The sequence below is a fragment of the Erpetoichthys calabaricus genome, chromosome 1, assembly GCF_900747795.2.
Source record: "Erpetoichthys calabaricus chromosome 1, fErpCal1.3, whole genome shotgun sequence".
In the NCBI taxonomy this organism is placed as follows: Eukaryota; Metazoa; Chordata; class Cladistia; order Polypteriformes; family Polypteridae; genus Erpetoichthys; species Erpetoichthys calabaricus.
In genome coordinates, this window is record NC_041394.2 from 113,215,685 (window position 1) to 113,241,302 (window position 25,618).

General features: G+C 35.2%; 1 protein-coding gene across 5 annotated transcripts in view; it reads right to left on the bottom strand.

Moving 5' to 3' along the window:
- Positions 1 to 25,618, bottom strand: part of cnot4b (CCR4-NOT transcription complex, subunit 4b) — a 202,555-nt gene that overhangs the window by 18,614 nt on the left and 158,323 nt on the right. For 3 of the 5 annotated variants that reach the window (XM_028805255.2, XM_028805248.2, XM_028805240.2), the window contains 2 exons: positions 23,147 to 23,629; positions 7,517 to 7,753 (listed from right to left, as the gene is read on the bottom strand). In XM_028805255.2, the coding sequence (XP_028661088.1) occupies positions 7,517 to 7,753; positions 23,147 to 23,629 (720 nt within the window). The remainder of the gene's footprint in view (positions 1 to 7,516; positions 7,754 to 23,146; positions 23,630 to 25,618) is intronic. The other 2 variants (XM_028805271.2, XM_028805263.2) reach the window with 1 other exon arrangement.

Here is a 25,618-nt window from a genome sequence, read left to right on the forward strand (position 1 = left end):
AATAGAAGGACCAGGGGAGAGTGTGTTCCCAGGGCATTTTTTTCCCCGGATAACTAAGTGACAGCCCCCCTAGGTTGCTATGGCACCTTGGATTCCCACAGGGCATATTGAGAATTGGAGTTTGGTGGCTCAGCCTGGTTGGGTTCTAGGGGTGCCACAGTGTCGCCTGAGCTCTATTCCATCGGGCTTCCACCTTACCCGGAAGTCTTCCGGATCAATCCGACAGGACAATGGAAGTACTCTCTGGGAATGCATAAAAGAAACCCACTGCCTTCATTCCAGGAACCAGAGTCGGGAGGGAGAAGACAAAGCTTGCTGGAGAAGGAGGAGGCAGACAAAGGGACAAAGTGAGAAAAAGGCAATGCTGTGTGCTTTTTGTATTGTACTATGCCTTGCAACTGTGTTTGTGTGGAGGAAACACGAAACAATAAAAGCCGTGTGTTGTGGTGGACTTGTGCCTGTTTCTGTCCATGTTTGGTTTGAGGAGATGGAGCACCCACTACGGGCCACAACAGCAAGATACAAGCTGGCATCCTAATGCAGTATGGGAGTGACTAGGGCACCAATTGTAAAAATGAATACATTACTCACAGGGCAGTAGGATATCGGTTTGATTTTTACCTCTGCGCTTAACCATTGCCTTAAAGCACATTTATTTAGGGGATTCCAGAATCATTCTACTATGTCTCTTGCAAGCAGAATAGATTGTATTCAAATGTTTCCACAGTTGGGATATTTCATATGAAGATGCTCAAATCTGTTCACCTAGCTTTCTGTTACTTCATATATCACTATCCAATTTGGAATTGAGGGCTGAAACTGAGTTTAGAGCTATAGACATACTTCAAGGGAAGACACCACATGCTTTGTTTAAATTTTGTTTACTGTCAAATGGAGTACATATGTGAAAAATTGATAAAGGGATCAGAGCCTATGTAAATGCTACTAAATATTTAGATTGTCAGGTGATGGAATTGTTAGTAATAAAACACATAACTGCAAGGAGCTGAGCCCACAAAAAGTTTCAAATCTGGAATGAGCATTGGGCTGTATTGATAGCATGTGATGATTAAAAAAATTTTGTTTACTGTCAAATGGAGTACATATGTGAAAAATTGATAAAGGGATCAGAGCCTATGTAAATGCTACTAAATATTTAGATTGTCAGGTGATGGAATTGTTAGTAATAAAACACATAACTGCAAGGAGCTGAGCCCACAAAAAGTTTCAAATCTGGAATGAGCATTGGGCTGTATTGACAGCATGTGATGATTAAAAAAATAATAATAATAGAGTAAAATGGCAATTACACTCAAGTCACATTACTTCTGCACATTTTCATACTATCTTCCACTGGATCATATTTAAAAGGTTATTTGCTCAGTTCACTACTTTTATCTAAAAATTTTAAATAACATTCACAACCAGAGTGTATATCCAGTATAGGCTAAATGTTTATAGGTTTTAAAGGCATGAATTTCAATGTGGAATGGTGCGTACCCTGCATTTAAAAAATCCAACACCATTTTCATTTTAAAAGATGAAAAGTGAAATACAAAAAAAATGCTATTGCTAAAGTGATAGTGAAAATGCAAAAATAATAATACCAGTTTTTATGTGTGTTTGTAAAGTGCCATAATATAACCAATAAACAAGCTGCGAGTGGTAACTGTTCTAACTTTTAGGCCAAATAAGAAAAAAAGACATCACACTCAGCTTTTGAATGCAACATATCTACAGTTCTTGTCAAATGAAAATCAAGCCAAAATTTCAAATCAACTGGTTTCTTTTTCATTGCGTTGCTTGCAATTCTAACAGAAGGAACTGTTCTATAAGCCATTCCAAAATAGGTCATCAAATGACTTATCACATAGCCCAATTCTTAAATGCAAACGGCTCAACCTGAAAAGAATGTACAGTTAATGAGACTGCTAAAAACAGTGTACTTCATTGCTAAAAAAAAAAAAAATTAGAAAAGCAATATTTTTAAGTTGTTGAAGACAGTGGAGTGTCCGTTAGTACTATAACTAAAATGTAAAGAAAGCAGAAAATATATATACAACATTTGTTTTAATGTACGAAAATGGCAAAAAAGGAGTCTGCAGTTGTGAACATACTGATGATGGGACAATGCAGTCCAGTTACAGGGCTAATTCTGGATTATACACAGATATAAGCAGCAGCAAATTACTTGTCACCTATATGAGACACCGTGGCATGCAAAACAAAAAGCCAAAAAAAAAAAAAACCCACTAAATTAGTTTTTACAGAAAATCCAAGTAAAGGAAGTTTCCTGGCTTCAAGTCCATAACTACCATTAATCAGTTCTTACTTCCTGAATACAAAAATGTATAAATACTGTAAATCATGTAACTGCAAATGTCAGAGGTTGAAAAGAGGACTTGTGCAAAAAAAGGACTTGTGAGAAACATACGTTTTAAAAGTCTTGTTATAAACACAAGTTTAAAGAGTTTTTCTAAATGACAGTATTATAAATTGTTATAAATTCATGTGGCATTGAAATTATTCAGATTCTAATTTTAGTATTATGCAAGAAGTATTGTTCATTTTTACATGTTTAATAAAAATACCAATGTACTAATTTTGTATGAGTACATTTTAAGAGAAATTACACTTTTGTTTTTTCTAAAACATAAGTTGAACCCTCAACCCCCAATGCCCTAATTGTCTGTAAAATCCTCTCTCATTTCTTTACTACTTGGAAGGGTATCTGTCTACTCTGAAGACAAAATTCAGGTCTACATTTAATTGTGTTACTGTTAATAGAAAAATAATAACCAAAAAAAAGAAAGGATGACCAAAACGTTAAGTCTGGCCTATTAATAGAAACAATAAATTAACTTTTATTTTTTAACAAAACCCCTGTGATCTCCAGTATTTTTATTATGAAGTTCACAAAGTTCTTCTGTGCTAATCAAACAGGATCTGCCTTGCTTGTGGTTTAATTCTTGTGTAGCTGACTTGACATATTTGCTCTAGGCATAAAGATTTTCACAGCTGTACAGTAGCTCTTCCAATTGATGAACAGGTGGTAGTCATATGTGGGCTGGTGAGCAGAACAAAGTGGGTGTGGTTTTTCAAATGCATAGATTCACAGACTGGGTGCAGTCTGAGCAGTGTGAGGAAAGGAGGTAAAGTCGTAAGGAGGAGGAGGTTAGGAAGGCATAAGGGGAAATGATTGACAACTTTCCTCTGTAATTTTCTCAAAATGATTGCTTTGCTGCAAAGCAGTCTTCTGAGATATGCAATTAATATGGACTGCACCCCTTAACATCATAAAACTTGTACACCTGACAATGCCAACACTAGCTTAGACTTTGAATGTCTTTGATACTGGAGAATAACTATTCTTCCACTCTTTTTTGGGCTCTGGGTCACATAATTTCCCAGTCCATATCCCTTACAATACCTTAAATTCTCTTGGGAGCACTGAATGCAGTGATGCTTAATTTCTGGAAGTCAATGTTTCGGTAACATAATATACGCTTTATTGTTTAAGAAGTAAAGATTCAACTGACTCATACATAATCCCAATATTGTCTGCTATCTTGTGAAGTGCCATAGCTAGAGGCTGGTTCATCACAAAGGAATTTTGTAGGCCATCTTTTGACTGTGGCATGTGAAGCAGACCGGACCTACTACATGTTGACTAAGCAAGAATTGATCTCTGAATGCTTATTATTCTCTAGTGCTGGAAATTCAATGATAGTAAAATACATGATTTTTAAGGTTTTTAGCATCCATACAGACTTGGTTTTAAAGACAGACAATTAACTGTCTTAGCATTACACTTTTTATTTAAAAAAAACATGTAAAAGTGTTGCATTTTTTGGCTTAAAACTAAAATTATTAAATCTCATCTTTCTACTGTAAAATGGCAAAACACTAAAAGTACAAAGTCAGAAATGTAGAAAGTATAATAATCATACAAATAATAATAATATCTACAACACACTGCTCATGTGCAAGTAACGCAAGTGTCACTATCGGATTCCCAGAATCACTTTCGCTTTCACTGACCATTTCAATTTCACTTCCTGAAGACAGATTCACCTTGTTATCAATGCTGATCAGAGGTGTTTCTTACGAGGTGCTGTTATGAGGCTAGGAGAAGATGCATCTATACTGTTCCGGGGGTAACATTCGGACCTGACTCTTATGCAAGACATGCCTATATTGTTGCCCGAGTAATGCACTGCACTTTTACAGCCTGAGTAAGGTCCAGAGTTATATGGGTTTTTATAGCCCAAGCAATGCTCGGGTCTAACGCTAAGGAGGTTACTTGTAAATACTGGAAACAGGTAATTAACATATCTTAGCAGACAGGCACTAACTCTTGATCAATAAAACATTAAAATAGAAGTAAACTCCTTTTAAGGGTCAGATTAAAAATTTTTTCATTACCCCATTGTATATTCCATGCTCTGTCTTAAATAATAATGACTGTTCCCCTTACATAATTGTTGTTGGAAATCTAACATTCTGATAAACGTACTTGCATCAGTTATCAGTTTATATTGTTGACAAAATACTTTGCAACAGTTATTGAAAAATAGTATCAGTACACCTGTACTATTTACAAGACCATAAAATGTTCTTCTCCTCCCTGCCAAAAAAATATAAACTCAAATAAGTGTAACACACATGTTCACTGCTTTATTAAAAATTCATGAATACATAACAGGTGACACAGTGGGGAAGAAGTAAAATCTGTTGCCTAACAGCTTCACAGTATAGGCCTACAGTCCAACACGAGTTTGTACATTGTCCCCATGTCCTGGACTCTTTTCAGCCTTTGGTCTGATAATAGTAATATAACCCCACATTCCCCCTGAAAACTGGAAAAGTCTCAGGGCAGTGGATAGAAGGCTTGAAAATGAATTCAAATAATTACAGTGCCTTTATCAAACCCTGAGTGGCTCAGTGCAAGTGCAACTGAGATCAGAGAATCTTAGCACACAATACTATTTTTTTTAGTTGTTTTAATCCAAGACAATGAAGGACTCCAAGCATGCAAATAAAGTAATATCCATAAAATTCAGAATATTAGAGAAATGTCCCTTATCCATTAGAATTGTAGTGCCTGCTAACTCAAAAATTGGTACATGGACAATGAGAAGCAGTTATAAAGGTATATGTAACTGAACACAAATGAGATAACTGTTTCAAACTAGTTGTAGAAATCTGCTGCTGTATCTTTATGACAGTTCTGCAAGCATAATTTAGGTTAAATGGAACCAATTGCATAAGTAATTGTATAAGAAAATAGCAAACAACAAGAAACTTGAATATAAAAAGTAAACAAGTAATGACACGGAATATAAGCACAAAATCAAAAACAAAACACAAGCTAGAAAAGCAGACTAGAAGGAGGATTAATGATTAACCACTAAAGTAAAATGAGGCATTTAATTTATTTATCAAACCTACATCAGGTCACATGGAGCTGAAGCCTGTTCAGCAGCACTGGGTACAAGATAGCAACCAATCCTAGATGAACCACTGGTCTTTATACATGGTATACACCCATCTAAGTTCATACTTGTGACAACTTAGCTTTGCCCAATAACCTAACTCAGAAAGATTACGTTTGGTATTACTAAAGTTATTATTATTTCACAATCATGATTTTGCCATTATCTGCCTCAGACACTTACATACATAAATACATACAACTTTCAAGCAGACATAAAAATACAACCTGACCTCAGTTGTTGTCAAAGCAAAATGCCTAGGCAGAAACCTACTGGAATGATGTGGCTTGATCAAAAACAAGCTGTTCATGCAACATACAAATACAAGTGAACTGAAACACAGTTGTTAACAAGAAGTAGACTGCATATGCCCCATCATCAATTACGGGAAGCATCTGAGGTTAACTAATGAAAGGTTTCATCTCTTACTCTATCTATAGGTTCACCTACTTTACTTTTTATATTTTTGATCTTGAAGACTTAAAACAGTATGTTCAATAATAATATATAATTTCAAATGTGCTATTTGTTTATTGAGCCTGTAGTTCCTATTAAAATGATTTACACAAAGACATTTTAGGAGCTACATATGCAAGAATTTCCAAAATAAAGGGTTCATAGCCATCAGAAAACATTACTGTGTAGCCACTTTTTAGGCACCATTCCAATATAAACGACTGCTTGGTCATTGACAGCACTGTATAATATTTAAAACCCATATATAGGAGGTACACAGGTATTAATGGATCATGAGTGTACACAAACAGGAATCCAGCATGATGAGGTCAACACTGAAAGTAGAACGAGACATCATCTAGAATGTGTGAAGCAGATTGGCAAAGATCTTACCGTAGGCATATGTGAATGTTCCGTATATGTCACTTTGGCCTCACAAAGCATCATGGGGTGCTAGGAAAAAAATGTTTGCCTAAGCCGACTGCATGATGAATATCCAGGAAATTATTCAGTGAGCAAGGTCACTGGTGAACGTGGCATATGTGCAGTGAAACATTTTCGAAAATTTTGTTTATAAACACTACTTATAACCTACCAATAATGAAAGAGGCATTTACAGGATTGCCCAAATTGCTAAGGGGTACAGAAAGGCAACACTTAGTAAACTAAAAGCAAAGTACAAAGTATTATTTAATGAGGCATTTCAGAATTTGCTATACTGTGCTATGGATAGGGTGAGGCACTCCACCTGCAAAAAATAAAAAGGCACTGGTGCCAAAAACTAAGGTACATGGTTCCTACAGCAATTGGCAAAAATGCCCGAGTTGATGAATAACCATTGAGTAATGGAACATTTTTAGAAGATAATGCCGTACTGTATACTACAAAGCTATGGAAGTTCAGGAATAATTCCAAACATAAAGAAACTAAATTCCATAATGCAGTGGTCTACCTAGACACGTGATTTTAAAGGAACTGAATACATTTAAGAAGAGATTGAAAAAGGTATTCAGAAAAGAGATCTACAACAGGGTTATTTGCAACACTGTAACAGACTGTGCCACACATCTGACATCATATTGAAAACATACTCTGATGTATTCTGAATATATATAAAAAAAAAATTCTGGTATTTCGTAAGGGAATATTTTCTATTAAAAAGTAGTGCCTAACCAATTACCCACTCAATGCAGACTTGTCAATATTATTATCGCCTCTGGAAGAACTGCATAATTTTCATTTGCAGTTTCACATTGGCATTATTATGAATTTAATAATTCTATTAATTCAAGAATAGAATGACACAGCAAACACTGTGTGTACCTGATATATTCAGCTACTAAAAAAGAGAAGAAACTATTCATACAAAACTATTAAAAAAAAAAAACAAAAAAAAAAAACATATGTGCAATGTCTTTTGTATTTGATCCTGAAAAGATCATATACGTTATATTTCAGGCTGACTATATTGCATTGTTACCGTATTATTGTTATCTGCCACAGCCAGTTTGTGTTTATGTACACTGACTTAAATAGAATTGAGAGTAAAGATTCTTATTTGTTACCTGTGATGATGGCTGGGTCCATCCAGGTCCCTGACCCATCCCAGCTCAAGCTGTGGGAGATCCCCCCAGATGCTGCGGGTACTCCTGTGTGGTTGACACTGGAGGTGGAGGAGGAAGAGGAAGAGGAGGATGAAGAATTTGGCAGCCCCCCAAAGTTGATGTTGATGTTCGGTAATAAAGCTCTCAGACCATCCTGCCATTCTTTCATGTTTAAACTTTCTACAGAACTGCTATTTTCTGCAGGAAGAGAAAGAGAGAAAAATCTCCTTCACTTTAATGAACAATCAGACTTTTACTAGGGGTATTACCATATGTTGTGGACAATTCTGTCCCTCAAATAAATCAATACTTGATTGGATTAAAATAGCTTTCAGGAAGTCATGCTTTAAGTTTTTTTAATTTTGTTTTTTATTTTTTTATTTTTATTTTATTTTTTCTCTTCAATCTGATGACTTCAAAAGCATTGAATGTTGGGGGAACAAAACAGAAAATTATTTTAAGAACTGGCAAGAACAAAAAGGCAAAGAATGGTGTATTCTCTGATTAAATACGAATGATATAATTGAAGTTGGACCAAAATAAGTATAAAGTAAGCTACACAAAAGTAGAATGTTAACTTCCACTTCCAAACTTGAGTATTTTATTTTCTGGAATAAACCATGACATACACTTTTAAATTTATTAAAACATGAGGATAATTACAGGTCCACGTTGCTAAGTTCAAACTATGCCTGAAATATTTTTAAAGAATACAGTATGGGTTACACCGGGAATAGAAATCGCCTAATGTTTTTATTTAAGACAAGCAACTGTGTCTCTACACTCAGTTTCTTTGAAAACTGAACTTGTTATGCTTTACTTGATTTTGATGAAAACCTTTTTAACTTCTGGCTACACCAATAATCCACACCATCACGAACACCAACCCTTTAAAAAAATGTAAAAATAACAATGCTAAAAGTAAATGTTACAGTGAGCATTCTTCTACATAGTCTTTGCAAAATAATTTCAAGATCATAGGGAAAGATTGAGGACGGCAGTTAACAGCCACCTACCAAGAGAAGTATGCACTTACGAAAAATGTACATTACTATTAAAATTTCATAATTTAATTTTCACTATCAACAGCATCATTTTCTGCAATAAAATCTGTAGTACCCCTGTAAACTAGGGAGCAAAACAAATAATTTTACTGGTTTCAAAAATGCTGATTTTCAAATGATATAATGCAAATATATGGGTCTCTACTTTGAACATATTAAAATATGATAAAAACTCCGTGTGATTCCTTTTCATTCTTAAAATCCAAAGTAGTGCAAAAACTAGGTGAAGTAATTAATTTTATTTCTCTAATGTTGGTTGGGTTTGTATTAGCCATCCACAATAGTAACTGAGTGAAACATAGTACACTTTTAGCTGTTTCAAAAAACTAACTTTTAAAGGAAATAGCTTATTTTAAAATGAATATAATGCAAATACAAGGACCTCCACATTGAAACAAATCTTATACCATAATGGACATTTTGTTGTTATTACAGCAATGACTGATGAAAACTCTGTGCTTCCTTTGCATTTGTTGCACACAAAGACATGCCAACACTTAAGAGTAGTAAGTATTTGTATTTCATTGTTTATGGGATAGGTTTACATTGGCCATCAACAAGAGTAACTGAGTGAAACTGAAGTTTAAATAAATAACAAAACGTTTAAAAACAAATGGACACACCTAAGAAATCAAGAACACTCCTCAAAACACTTCTAACATAATGAAGGGTCGGACAATGCTGTCTATTATCCATTAGAAAGGAAAATACTACTTTAAGCATTAAATGTTTACTTTTAATTTAAATGATAATTTAAAATGCTTAATAACAAAAAAAGATAAAAGGAGGATAACTGCTCCAGACAATAATCAACTCAATAACGCATTGCAATTTTTACTAATAAGAGATTTCTTCAGTTAAATAGCACATAGTTTGTTTGGCCATCTTTAGAGATTCTTTATGAGAAAGGTTTTAATTTGCAGGTAATCTTTAAAAATCTCTCTAAAAGAAGACATGTAAAAATGTTTAAATGAAAACAGTTACATTTCAAGATGAAACTAAGTAGGTGGACTACAGTTACCAACACTGTTACATTAAGAATTTAAACTTAGGGAGCAATGTAGTCAAATAGGTTTATTAAAAATAAAGTATCAACCATAAAAGTCAAGAAGAGAATCTAGAGTAAAGGTAATTTCAATACATTAAGCAGGAAACAAGAAAATATTTTGTATTTACAAAACATTATTGATTTAAGAAGTTATTTTTGGAAAATACATACAAATAAAAATAAAATATATTAAGAATTTGTATTTGTTTCAAGCTCAGTTCAAGATAATACATGTTGCCTATACAGTCTTTGGAAATCATTGCCTCGATCATAATCCATAAATTAATTATTTTGTATGAAAACTAATAGCAAAACATAAAATGCCCCTCTTCTGTGCTATAACTTATCTTTGTTAAACAGTACTGCTTGGATGACCGTTTTGGTAGAAATTACTTAAATACTCATTATTGTTTTACTTAATGGTATGCAGAGTTTATGAACTTCGGTTCACTTTGAAATGTGGATAAATTTGAGTTGAAAGAAATGTAGACATTCTTTTTGTAACATCTTCTCAAAACAGAATTAACCTAGTTTTTCATTTTACTCCCGAGTGCAAAATGAACACAGTTTAGTAATATATACTTTATGGCTGTCTTGTCATTTTACATAGAACACATGTTATTTGGTTTCCTTGTTTTAATTTATCCCTTGCATAAACCATCCTCGCATTAAGAGACTGGTTGGCATGAAAACCTTATTATGCCCATAATGTCACTAAAGGTTCAAACTGGGCAATCCTATTCTAGATGATCTAAACATGGAAAAACAAACATGATGTACAGCAGTCACTTGTATTCACTTATAAATGCAAACAAAGGAATGCATTCTTTCCATTCAATTTCCGAAAATGACATCAGACATCAAGTCCTCAATGCTGCTTACAATAATACAAATGAGGGAAAAGTCTTTTAAGTGTTTTAAAACTACTAACTTTTTCAATTAGTTGTTTAGCAAAGGGACTACAAATGAAAACTACATCAAACAAAACAAATAACTTACAAATATAGCAAGTTTTGGGTTCATTGTTTTTATTTGAGATGTATTCACATTACAGTGGAACCTCGGTTCACGACCATAATTCATTCCAAAACTCTGGGCATAAACCGATTTGGTCGTGAACCGAAGCATTTTCCCCCATAGGATTGTATGTAAATACAATTAATCCGTTCCAGACCATACGTAAATATATTTTTTTTTTTAAGTTTTTAAGCACAAATATAGTTAATTAAACCATAGAATGCACAGCGTAATAGTAAATAAATGTAAAAACATTGAATAACACTGAGAAAACCTTGAACAACAGAGAAAACTAACACTGCAATAGTTCGCGCTATAGCGCTACCAACCGCTGGCTAAAAACACTTTTTTTTTTTAATGAAGCAATTATTGGGTTAGAGGAGTCAGAGTCAGGAAATGAATCGACTCCAGATAAATGTAAATTGTAATATAAAATGTTAACATTTCAAATTTCACATATACCATTACATATAAACTTTTTTCTTCTAGCCTTTTGATGCAAATGTAACCTCTTTTGTAAGGTTGCTTACAGTTACTCAATGTTTGTAACTTCTTTTATCAGTAATATAAAAAAGCCACAATAGCATCGTTACAACTTTTAAACCCAAACTTTAATAGGTTAGGGTGCTAAAAAGCAGCTTGATGATTCATGTTGGCAGTGATAAAATGCTTTGTATTTTATATGTTGTGTGCTTTGAGACAACATAGTAAATGCGCTTCCATTCAAAGTTTGGGATCATCCAGAAACTATGTTTTTGACAGAAATTCATATATTTTATCTAGATATCATTAAATCGATTTTTAAAAATACAGCCAAGGCATTACTAATGCCTATAATGGCCATTACTGCTTGAAATGACTGATTTTTAATTTATTATTCACATATTGCTGCAAAACCCAATTTTCAGCAGCAAATGAATCAGTTCTTGATTTATCAAGAGTTTTAGAAGTTATGCAAAGCTAACAATATTCCAGAAACTGTATTCATGCTTTGCAGAACAGGATTTTATAGAAAGTCTCTATAGGAATTGAAATAGCAAGCAGATGTACATCAAAAGCATATTGAAACTCTGCAAAAATTTGTTAATGCACCCCAAAAAAATGAAAAACAGGATGATTTGTAGTCAGAGAAAATTATAAAGACAATGTATGCAATGATGGAACAAGAGAAAAAAAAAAGACATGTTACCAGTCAGTGGGACTTACTGCAAAGGTTTTTGGGAGCTATTCAAATATGTCAGACTAAGGTAACTCATTTCATCTCTTGTCAGTTTGGGGCACATTTCCTGCTAATGTCAAAACAACTACTTACATAGATTATTTCTGAAAAAATGTTTGCATTCTTAACCAAGGTATTTCTGTTTACTGTTTAATATTGTTGACTGATCAAAGGGCTTTCCCATGCCAACTATGAAAAGTTATCAAAATTTTCATTCCATATTAAAATGATGGATTAAAAATATTACGGGAATGATACGCAAGCCTATATCTTAAAACAGTATCAAAATACTGAAAATATGTTTATTACAAAATAACCCAAAAAACTATCAACTGTAACTTTATAAAAACAGCTGAATTTGCAGGTGGGTATATGAAACATTTAATTTACTGAAATTTTACAGGAAATATTTTTTCAACAAGGTGCTAAGTGGAAGGAATTTAATGGAAAAAAATGGTCTAAGTAAAATGTCAACTTGCATTAAACCATCACTTTGCTGTTGGGCAGTGTCCAATCGGTTTGAACGCTCTTCAGTGTTTTTCTTGCAAACAGAATATTACAAAAAAAATTACACAACTGAGAACATGTAAACAAGATGCTGTCTCTAGTTCTCCTTTGGCAAAGGCAGAAAAATAATACATAACGCACTTAATCCAATTTATGGTAAACAGAGGCCTCTCTGCTGAAAGTATTCGAGTAGCACCAGGCACAATGTAGGAAACACACACTCTCATTCAAACTGGGGCCAGTCTGGAAATGACAGTTAACCTAATCTACAGTATATATATCAGTTTGGTTGGGAAGGAAAACCAATGCAGACACACAGAGAATGTGCAGACTCTACATTTACAACATCTGGATGTGGGATTCTAACATTGGATAGTGGACCCATAACAGTGAGAAATAATATTGACTTTAAGCAATCACCTAGAAGTGGAAGAAACACATTAAAGAACTCGCTCTAAAGGACATATTCCCCTCAGAAGGGTAGGCAGTGCAGGAAGCCTCCATACAACACTGAGCCCATTTTCATGCTAGAGTCACTGCTGTAGTTGGAAAGCTTCAGATGACAATGCTGCAGGGGTGGAGAACATTCACCCAGAAATCCCAAAAGCACTGGATAGTTTGTTTTTTTTATTTAAAAAAAAAAAACTTCATTATTGCATGGAATGCAGCGACAGTGTCTCAGAATGCAGTAGTGATTTCCACATTGAACAATGAGGAGCAATTGTATTTATCAACAGATTACAATTTTCTCCCTCCCTAGGAAAGTCTATGAATCAGAAATTTGGCTGAAAATCAAACAACAACAAAAAGGCTTCTGTATATGCTGTAGAACACTGTCCCAACTCTATATACTTGCAGATATGGCAAGAATTACAAAATCTGCCTAACGTGTTATGCAGACATGAGAAAGTTGGCTACTGTTTTCTTTATGTTATTTTGTATCACAAGAGTATAGGCTGGTGTAGCAAGTTGGTACAGTGAGTGAAATAAAAAAAAATAATATTTCACTCTAACTTATTGATATAGGCCCTATTTTAACTGCTTTTTACAAATATACTGGTATGATGTGATGGTTACCTGTGCTTTAGTAACTGTTTTTGAGTGCTTTTGCAAAAATTGCTAAATAAAAAAGTTTGGTATTTTTCAAGTAAGCTATTTCTTTGCAAAAAGGAAACTGGAACAGATACATTTTACCACAGATTCTTAGTACTAATTTCTGAGGTAAGGGCATGCTACCTATTTGCTGTTGTGTGAGAAGTTTTGCCATTTTGCACAGCTGCACCATAAATCGGCAGTTGTTAACTAGCCTCACCATAACTTCAAGCTGCAGCTTTTTCTCCTTTTGCCTCTAAACTGTGTTTCATCAATAGTTATGTTCTACTATTGCTTTTAAAAAATGATCCTCTGCACAAAAGTCTGCTTAGTGTGTCATATGGCGCAAAGCTGTTAGTATTACATGAAGTCATCCATTTGAGTATACATCTGCCATCAAACTATTGTGACTGTATGAGATTCAAAACTAACACAGGGATAAAATAGGGACAAAAGTTACAGCCATGGTATTTCTTCACACAGAACAGATAAACTGGCTGCTAAATACACTTGTCAGTTGTCACCATTATTACTCACAAGTACAAGTAATAAAATAATATTTCAACAAATAGGCAAGCTAAATACTATACACTAGTCTGTTAAATGCACTTGTAAATACTATACACTAGTCTGTTAAATGCACTTGCTAGCTTTATTTTGAACAGAGTCACATTTTCACCCTTTGTCAGCATCCAAAAGAAAACCACATATCGGCAGTTGTCACAATTGAGCAGCAAGAACATCCTATATAAAAATACCACAGCTAAACTTGATAAAGTATTTTTTTTTTAGCTTTATCATTAAATTGTAATCAAAGACAATGTGCTTATATTGGTTAACTGCTTTAAACATCAGAGCAGTCGCTCTCTAACACACAGTGCCAGTAGCCTATTTGAGTGATTGGTTGGTGTTCAAGCTATAGATCATTTGCGCGGTTTCATATTCTTGCAACTGCCACATTAAAATACAGAGCCACACTTAAGAATTTTGTCTTCTTTTCAATCTGTATTGCATATGGTGAATCAATATGTACACAGCATTTATGATTCATGTATCCGTGTACTTAGGATTCACGTATCCATTTCACAACTGCATTATCTGAAGATTATAATGATTAAATATTGCACTGACACTATAAGCTACCACCAAAGTGCCACAATGACCTGCTATCTACCAATGTACTTTACCTTTAAACAGCAATTCCATAAAAAAAAGTACAAAAAAATTGATCTAAAATTAAAATTAGCTATAGTAATCCCCTCCCCAACCAAGAACTAAGAGCAAGGATACCAGTTAAAAACTGTATATAAATCAGTTAACTCTTACAACCCTTCCAAGCTCTGCAATCACAATGTGGGGAAAGCAAAATTTCAATATTGCTTCCTTGTCAAATTTCATATTGACACTATAACTCAAAACTGCACAGCTTAATCAAGTCTAGTATTATTAACACCAAAGCGAAATGTAACAGACATACCTTCCAACTCAGCCCTCCTCATTTAGCATACTGTGATAATACACAGGGTGACATCTTCTTAAATCAGTAAGAGTACCTGTACTCGTTCCTTTTACAATGAAGGCCTGAAAGGAACGGTGAGGTTATAAAAAGGCATCCAGCAAGCAAAAGAGATATGGGCACACAAAGAAAAGAAGTGTCAGGACTTTCTTGGACTCAGGACACAACAATTCGAGTACAATAAGCCACACTTATTATCATACTAGCAAAATACCCGCGCTTCGCAGGTATTGGAGGCGTTTGAATTGAAATGGAAGAATCAGAGGGTATAACGGGGATGCGAGGAATAAAAACTCTCTCCCCTGAGCCACTGCCAGTAAAAATAGTTGCCTCAATTAGGTTCTTTTGCAGACACGTGACCTGAAGTCTCGTGCCGTTACAAAGCTTCAGTGGCTGAAAGTTTCTCAGTAACATTATTGGTGCCCCAACCTTCAAAATTAGATTATGCTCAGGAGTGCCTGGAGGATTCAGAGTGTGGAGAAATTCTACCGGATAGTGCACCGCATCTTCCACTTCTACAACTGAATCCACAGACTGATATGTTTTCGGTTGTGAAGGTAGTTCTTTAAGTAAAATGTGGTTTATAGTCGTAGTCATGTCATTTCTTGGTGTCAGGATAGCTCTCTCCTTCAAGATAGATAGATAGATAAGAACTTTATTTATCCCAAGGGAAATTCTTTTGTCATATACATGCTCAGTGCAACAAGAGGAATAAAGATAAGGCTTTGTAAGAGGCATGGAGGTTGTCCAAAGGTGTAACATATTTGGCCATTTCGGTACACTTGAAAGCGACAACCGAACAATTCAGCGCCAGCCATCAACTCACATGCAGAACCATAGGTGAAGGGCTTAAGCATTTCACTATTATAGTGCTCCTGTGTAGTATAATTATCTCCTGTACCGTCATCAGTCCACACCTTGAACCTGTCCCAGTCATTCAATACATAAGACACAATTTCTTCCGGATATCACGAGTGAGCCTGATATGGCCGTGCAATATGTAACACAGAGAATGGAAAAGGCAGGCGCCATCTCCGGGCATGGAAACCACTTGGTAAGTGACAATTCTTTGATCGATGGTGATCACCTCGATAGACATGTTAATGGGGGTATGGTTGGAACGATAAAGGAAATGGGTACCTGAACAATGTAAACGAAGTCTAAAATGCCTACACAATAACTATAATCGTAATAAACAAACAATAAAACAGCGGAGAAGCCGTGGATTAAATAAAAAGGCTGCAGTTATCTCTGGGAGACATGAATACCATGGCGAAGCATGGAAGGGACTGAAGAGACCGGAGCAACTGACGGCCTTATATAGGCAGGCAGCCAACTATGTGGGAGGCGTGGGGATGGGGGACCCAACGCCGCCTCACACGGCGACCGAGCTACAGGCTATGGATGTATATATGTATGTAAGTAGGATTCAGTTAGCGTTGGGAACCCACGTACCAAATTTCTTGAAGATGGGCCCATAAGTAACAAAGACCGTTGGAAAGTTCAATATGGCGGCCGACAGTGGCGTCATACCACCGAAATAAGTACGTACATCGGCTTCGGTTAGCGCAAGGAAGCTGCCTACCAAATTTCGTGAAGATGGGGCCACAAATAAGAAAGTTTAACATGGCGGATGTTGTCGACCATTATGACCGTTACGTGTAGAATTTCATCCGACAGTGGCGTCATACCACCGAAATAAGTACGTACATCAGTTTTGGTTAGCGTAGGGAAGCCGCCTACCAAATTTCGTGAAGATGGGGCCATAAATAAGAAAGTTTAATATGGCGGACGTTGTCAACCGTTATGACTGTTACGTGTAGAATTTCTAAATTAAACCTGCTTAACTTTTATAAGTAAACTGTGTGGCACCCGGATGGGGTTCACGCCCGGCAGGGACGCCCAGGAGGACAGGAGGAGAGCTCATTCTTCCTCCAGAACGCGAGGGGGTGTCCGCACTGGTTGTATTGGGGGCCAGAAGCTTGGAAGCTCTACCCTGTAGGGGCCCGTGGCCACCGCCAGGGGGTGCCCTGATGCCTTGGGGACCCTGGATCCCAGCGCTTCTGCCACACCCGGAGGTGCTGGGGGGAAGAGAAGGGACACCCGGAGTGCTTCCGGGTACACAGCCGACACTTCCGCCACACTGGGGAGTGCCGGTGGAAAATTGCCGGGGAGCACCTGGAGCACATCCGGGTGTGTATAAAAGGGGCCGCCTCCCTCCAGTCATTGACAAGAGTCGGGAGGAAGAAAGATGATGTCGGGAGGACGGCAAGGAGGCGGTCTGAAGAGAGAGAAGGCATTGTGTTGTGGCCAGGACTTTGGGGTTTGTGAGCACAATATGGACTTTGTAAATAAATATGTGTTGGGTGACATGAGCGTGTCTGCCTGTCTGTGTCCGAGCCAGTCTCCACAGCTGTAAGGAATGAGCCTGCCAAATTTAAGCCTTCTACCTACACGGGAAGTTGGAGAATTAGTGATGAGTGAGGGCTTTGCCTTTTATTAGTATAGATACCATATACCAGCTGTTGAGGTCATTGAGCACTTGTTACTCTAACAATCATAACCACTGATGGCTTGCCTTACAAGAGGGCTGCTTTATTTGCATACAGGTACACTGGTGGTGTAGAAAGAAGTATGTTGATCTCTCTTTTAAAAAAAAATGTTTTAAAACTGTTGCCTATAAAGCCAAAGCATTTGAGATCCTAAGGCTTTCGATTCTCTTTGTTGCTAGCAAAGCTTTTTGTGTTATTTTTTCTTTTACACAGTAATGTTAATCTACACTTGATATGATTACATTCAAAACCTCTTCATTATACTTATTGTACTTAATTTTTTTTTTCTCGTTGCATTTTCAGAAAGTTTATTAAGAGACAACTTTTGTGTTTTAGCATCTCAACATTTCAGTTCCCCTTGCTTACAGCTCCTCAACTTGTGTACAATATTACAGTAGATAGATAGATACTTTATTAATCCCAGTATTTACTTTTTATGTGATAGCATCTTTTCAAATCCATATTAAACAGGCAAATCCTGCATTTGAGGAATGGTTATTCTTTCTGTGTATTCTTGTGTATATCACTCACTTCGTAGCATTAGCTTATTTGAAGATTTGCGCAAATGTGTGCAAACTAAAAACTATAGTACTCTATAGTTTCATCATTATGTAGGAAGGTCCCATCTAGAAAAAATTTACTCCAAACACCACTCAAATTCCTTTTCACTTCATGTCCTTTTTAACAAACTGACACTGGCAGAATCCGCTAGCAAGTAGTCGCCCTTCACGTTGTGTGTGTAGCTGGCACAAAGAGATAAAGAGAGGGAAAAAGAGAAAGCCATCCTCATAACAAACAGGAGAACACATGCTGCCCATTTGAAACTGTACCAAAAAAGTTTTAAGCATCAACCAGCTACAATATAAAATATGAATTATCTAAGCCTTCCAGTGTTTAAGTACTACACCCAAAACACATGCTGAAAATTATTCATGCAAATTTTGCAGTGATGTAATTTGACATTAACTTCAAAATTGTGTGTAAATGCTTACTTGTTTGAACATTTATGCTAAATGTTTTACCAATTTTATTAGATTATACCAACACTACTAAGAACAGTATTAAAATGCAATTTTGACATCGCTGAAGTTGGAATCTGAAGTTTATGAAAGCTTATTTCATAGTGTATTTGTGCCTCATTTTTAACTACATTATCCGATTATAAAATGCTATTTAAAAATGCACTTACTACATATACTCTACCAATATGTTTAATTATATTCTATTATCTAGATTACTCATTGTTACAAAAAATGTAATAAACAAATATGTGATATTGGCCTTTTATTGAAGCAAAAAACAAAAATGAAAATCACTCCAACTTATTATTAAACAAATTAGTCATTAAGCCTGTTACAATAATGGGCGCTAGAACAGTAGTGCATAAACATTAGTAGGAACAGTCTGTATTAAATGACAAGGGACCTTGACCTCATTCTGTTTGTTGGTCGCATTTTTCTTTGTCGTTCAGCCTTTCTTTTGTTGATGTTTAGTTGCTGTGCTGACCGTTCTTTGTGGGCTGCCACCGTGTATTGTGTGTCTTTAATTTTCTGTGACAGTAATACTGTCTTGTACGTCCGTAATATACCTTTAATTTTCTCTGGCGGTAATACAGGCGTGCACTTCGGTAATATGCCTTTAATTTTCTCTGACAGTAATACTGGCTTGTATGTGGCTGTAATATGCGTCACTGTATTGTGTAGCTTTAATTTCCTCTTGCAGTAATACTGGTTTGTATTTTCGTAAAACGCCGGTAATTTTCTCGGACAGTAATATCGTGCGTCGCACCGTGCCCCGCGCATGCCCACTTCACCAGAAGACACACACACACGGACACCTGGACGCACACAGGGATTTTATTAAAGAGGATACCCATGCCCCGAGATCACGTGAAATTTATGCCAAAAGCACATTTTCTATATGTTGTGACACTTAAAGGAAAATACATTATTTTACTTTTGTGATGAATGAACATTACTTACAAAGAAGTTTTCAAAATGTAAAAGAAAAGCAGCAGCAAGAGTGATTTGACTTTACTTTTTAGAGGTTGAGAAGTTTGTGTATTTCACCATATTTTGTTATGGAAACTGGTATTCAGTGATCAAAGAAAGCTGTATATAGGCTTATCAGGTTGAGTGTGGGGCTAGCAGTTGTGTCATGTCAAAGTAACCGCTAGAAACAGAGTGGGCTAATTTAGTAAATTTTCATGTTTGCATTTTATTCAGACTTTCATCATATATACTAATGCAAGTGCTTTAGGTTAGCTATTTTCAGTGCTGCTGAAGGTGAATTACACAGAAGATAAAGAAGTAACATGAATTTAAATCTGTAGGAGAATTATTCTATGAATGGAGGCTGTCACACTAAATAGTACTTGCAACTTTTTTGTTAATATTGCAGATATCCAATTTTGATTTTAATTAAATATTTTTATGCCTTGTTTTGGAAACATTATTGTTGACTACACTGCAAATATGTATTTTTACTTTTGTTGACTACAACTAAAACTCTACAATCAGTGGTACAGCTATGTGTGAAAGGTTTTCTTTGAACATTATCAGCACGTGTAGTTCCCTAACTACAAGGGAGACCAGGGTGTAATTTCTCAACATCACCCCTAATGCAAAAGCAGTAAATTTTCATTAAATGACATAATATTCTAGCTTACTTAACAGTAAAAATGGTGCTTAAAAGAATAAGATCTATGCTACAGTACAATTTCCTTGTTTTATATGACCATGTGTATTAAAAATTAACTTTTTGTGGACTATAATAAAAATCCAATCATAGAGTGACAAGAACATTGCCTACTATTGCAGAACACATTATTCTCTTTGGAAAAAAAAGAAAAAAAACATACATGGTTAATTGGAAAGCACAACTGAAGCACTGATTGATCAATAAGGCTATGAAAAAATAAATGGTATTTTATTTACAAATGGAAAGGGAGGTAAAACAGATAAATTGTTTAAAAATGAAAGGATGGATGGTATAATTCACATACTTGAAGTGTAATATTTCCACTGCAAGTTGTTATTCAGCAGCATATTCACAAAATATTTTTTTCTTAAGAGAAACAGTTGTAAATATATATTCAAAGCAGGAAAGGATTTTTAACAGTACCAAGAACATTATAAAAACAGAGGCATTTTCATTTGTGGTCTTTGAAATTACTGGCTTCGTCTTGTTCTAAAATATTTAATGATCAATCTCAAACCTTGTGTGTCTCAATTCCACAATTGAGAGATGTGGAAAGGGAAACTGTAAAAATTACTTTAAGTGGTGTCATCGTTTTAGAAGACATAGTTGATTAATATATTAACAAGCTGGTTATTGTATCACTTACTCAACCCTTCTTAACCCAGCTTCTATTTATTTGGTCCTGTGTGTGATGTCTGAAAGTAATGCTAAATAAATTTTAAAAATTGGCAAAAAATGTATTTACTGTTACATACAAATTTCAATTATTTCCCATTAAAATGCTGTATTCCATGCATCCACTGCCCAATTCAAAGGTCCAATATTTATTCAGTTAAAAAAGAGCAGAAGTTAAGCTTTTGATTAGATGTACATTTGCCTCTGAATGTCAGTGTTTTCTTGACACTTGCATTATGAGCATTTTCAGATGAGCATTCGTATGTCCCGATATCCAAATGTTTTGTAGGCTTTTATGTAGCCTAATTTTTGAAATCCCCAGTCTATCAGATTTCAAAAGAGCCCTCACGTGTTATTCCAGCATGAACCAAGTGCTTGTCATAAATATGCAAGTTAGTGCAGTGACAAGGAATTCTCCAGCCGCAGATGGGTGTTTTTTTGCTGTTGATAACAATGATTGCTTTTCTTCTGGAAAACAGGCTTTTAATCAATAAACAAACAGCACATTTGGGCTTTTTAACACCTAGAGAATTGCTTCATAAATCGTGGCAATTGCTTGTTAAGACAGTTTCTTTGTGATAACATGCATGTCAGCATGTGACAGTATCTTTTCATATCAAAGTGAGGGGAATAAATTTCTCCAATACTGTAACTGAAATGCTCCAAATATAAGCTTTTAAAATAGCCCTGATAAATTACTTTGCAGCCAATCAATCACAAGCAATTCAAATGAAAATATACTGCGCAGTGCATTGTTGCTTCAAATTACAGATTTTGTTGTTAAAAGAAGAGGGCTTTTGTTAATGAACGTCAAAGACCGTTTTTTCTACTTTTATATAAAAACTGTATAGCACTGTACAAGTCAGAGAGAAAAAGTTTCTAATTAGTTATTTGATCAATCTGCCTAAAGTTTTCAATTTTCACAAACAGATGTATATATTCTGAATATACAATGCATGGTTTTCACAAAGACATACAGAAATGTTACTTCAAAATGGCAAAAGTATACATGTTTGATAATCTTTTTTTTAGTTATTGTTAATAAATTGTATATTAACTTTGTAGTGATTGGAAACCTACTCCATTACTTATACCAATAAGAAAGAATACTCCAAGTGCATTTCTGATACAGATGGGAGTGAAATTTGCATGTTATTGTGTATTCCCTAGATAATAAAATATCAGCTCTTTACTTTGATATGTAACATTATGGACAAATTAATCTAAGTAGCAGAAAACAGTCAAAACTAAATTGAAAAGGGAAAAGACAACATTAAAACGAAAGTAATAACGAGCAAGTGTTACAAGTTAAACTAAGGCAACATTTAAAATATTGTAAAATGAGAAATGTTCTAAATATGCTGCTAAACCTTGTTCTGAAATGATAATGAAACACCCTAAACAGTGTATTCAGTACATCTGAAAAACAGGAAACTAATTTTTGATGGTTCTCCCTCAGAAATGCTTAATATAGTACTGGTGAACCTAAAATTGATTCATGCAAAAATGTCATACAGATCATCTATTAAATTATTTTTAGGGATAAGATAAAATTAAATACTGGTGTGATACTCAACTTGCAGTATAACTAAAAAAATCTTTATATTTTAGCTAATGAATAGTCAAAATGAAATTTTGTATTTTCTTAATGAGACTGGAGCAGGGTCAAAAGCTTACTGACAAATAAGGTTAATTGATGTAACTAACAAATGATGAAAGGAGTTAAGGGATATTAATGTTAATAAACTAAGACAATATGCAGTAATCAATGCTGATTCAACACTTCTCTTAACGCCTTTAATTAATAATAGAATTATCGTATCAATAGCAATTTTGACATTATAATATGGAAAACATTACAAAAAGTAAAATGAAATGTTTGTCAAGTACATATGGTTCTGAAAAAGGTTTAAAAACAAATACGCCCAAACAAATCAAATCAAAACACAGAAATGCACATTCTCTACCTAAAGAAGTATAACCAATGTTAACACAAGAAAGCAATACTAACTACAGTTTAATGGATAACAGTTCACAATAAACTTTATTATTAGAAACTTAACTCCTTTTGTTATACATCATTACTTTTAGCTATAAAAACTTCCCAGTCACTCTTCAAACATGGCACTGCATTTAAGTTTTGGTTTATTAAGACATATTTTCATGAATATTTTAAAGGAAAAAAATGGCCAGCTTCCTACCTGTTATTTGGATTCCTCCTAAGCCTGTACTGTGTTGTGCTGGTAAACTCAAGTCCAAAAAATTACTATTTGACGTTGGGGATGCTGTGTGGTTCAAGTGCACAAGATTATTACGTGGGACACCCAACCAAGGGTAACGTGTTGGTTGGCCAGGGAGGCTGAAAGAGTTGTACACTGCTCTGTGCTGGAACTGAGGAAACCTTTGAGGCAACACTGAGTTCGGGATGTTGGCATTTGAAGGTGTGCCACTGTGCATGAAGCTAGCTCCTAGCCCTTTAGACGTTGGGAGATGTAAAGGATTGTGTAAAGAGCCTGGGGAAAGTGGAGACTGGTCTTGGACAGAGAGTTCTTTTTCAATGAGGTCCGCCAGTGCCTTACGGGTGATGTCAAAGGGGTCAAACCCAAGGTCATCCTCTTGCTGTTTAGAAGAACCAAAGCCAAACGCAGCTTGCCAGTCTGTTGATGATGACACAGGTATTGTTTCTATATATAGTAAAAGAAAGAAAAGTAGGTAAGTACATAACAAAAAGTGATCTGTAAAGCAGTAAGTCTTATGAATACATCTTGTTCATTTCTACTTTATTTACTTCAGTCTTACATTTTTATTGACCTTGAGAAATGTAACTTTTTTTTTTACCCAATAAACCCCTTCATCTTTTATATACCGTACCAACAGAGCCCAATTAAAAACAAGTGTATGCTACAATGAAATGCTATATATTTCATGAAAATTTAGAAATAATTGACAAAAGGATTATCCATTTAAAACAATTCAAATTCCTTTCAAAGTGTGGATTGATATTTACTTGCTCAAATACCCTTCCTTTGTCAAAGTCTGAAAAGAATAAGGTACATAATTAATATACCTTGCTTTCAACAGTTAATTATGCATTTGTTAAAATCTTTTTAAGTGTTGTATTTCAGTTTAAATAATGTTGCACTCTTCTATACTGTACTCTACCCTACAGCATCAATGTAAATTTTAATTATAGGGACATAAGATGGAAAAACAAAATATTATACAATGAAAACAATTGTCACAGGGAAATATCTATGTACAAATGTCTCTAATACATTAAACGCTATTTTAGACTGAATAGTATTTCATTAGTATGCATTAGATCAACTTTCTATTATGTATGGATCAAAACAGGTCTGGACCTTAAGTGTTGGTCACTTCTGAAGCCTGTGTAATCATAATCTGCTTAGCTCATTTGAAAAAGAAAGTAGCACTAGGTCTTAAAGTCTCTTTCATCAGGTTAACACCAGTATGCCAATGGGTGGTAAGTGTCCACACAAAAGGGCTGTGTACCAATTCAATCAGGAGGAAAGAAAAAATAAGTGAAAAAGTTTTAGCTTATTTTGCTGTCCTCCCTTCATATTCAACCTAGTAACACTACTGACAAATACACTATCATATATGCTATTTTAGACTAATATTTTTTAGTCAGAGCTCACTGCAACAAAACTGATTAGGTACATCTTCATGTGTGAATATAAATAGTGCACTATGATATATAATGCAAGTCATCAAGCTAATCGGAGATAGCATGTTTAACACTAGAATTACCAAAGCCTATGGAAAAAACTTGTAATTCCGGCCCACCTTAAATCTGTTCGCACCTCTCCGTCAGCGTCTTTTGTGTTGTAAATGTGTCTATCAACACAAGCAGCTTTCTATCCCATCCCCCCCACCAACGCAGAAAGTTCTCTCAGCTCAAGTCTGTTTACCTACATCTGACTTGCCTACAGTTGTACAGGGTAAATAAAATATCATTATTTGGAATACATGCTTTTCATGTGTGTTCCGTGTCTACAACAATCTATTCAAACACATTGTCAAAACAAACGTTTTTCATGTTTTAGTAATAACTAACAAAATGTAGACATGAAGTGTATAATGCGTGAAGCCTGATGTCCAAATATCAAATAAACACTTTTACAAAAGGTACAAGTATAACAAACACGTGCGCTTTTACTCAAGAATATAACTGCAGAAAAAGAACTTGCGTTAGGGTGCGACATTGACACGCCTTTAATACGACCGCATTGGTGGCGCATTGTTAAGAACTGCTGAATGGTAATCAAAAGGTCTCCGGTTTGATGTCAGACACCTCTGTTTTGAGAAGTGAGCTGCTCTTATTCTTACTATTATAGAATAAAAACATACATTTGATTTGAGTCTGCAAATGCCAGTGTAAATTCATGGTACTTGTAAAGGTTAGCATTTTTTTTTATATTCAGTTTTATTCTTCCAGTCATGTTCACGCTCCCCCCAATCTGACACTGCTGTTTTCACATAAAGACACGCTATAACAGAGGTAAACTCAGATGATGATGAGGGTTCTACATCGGAGAAAGAGAACAGAAGACCTCCTTGCAAGAAACGTCCACTTACACATAAGAACAATGCAGCTGCACTAGGCATAAAGGCGAAAGATGGCACCGTTTGGATGCAGCAAGGGGTCAGGC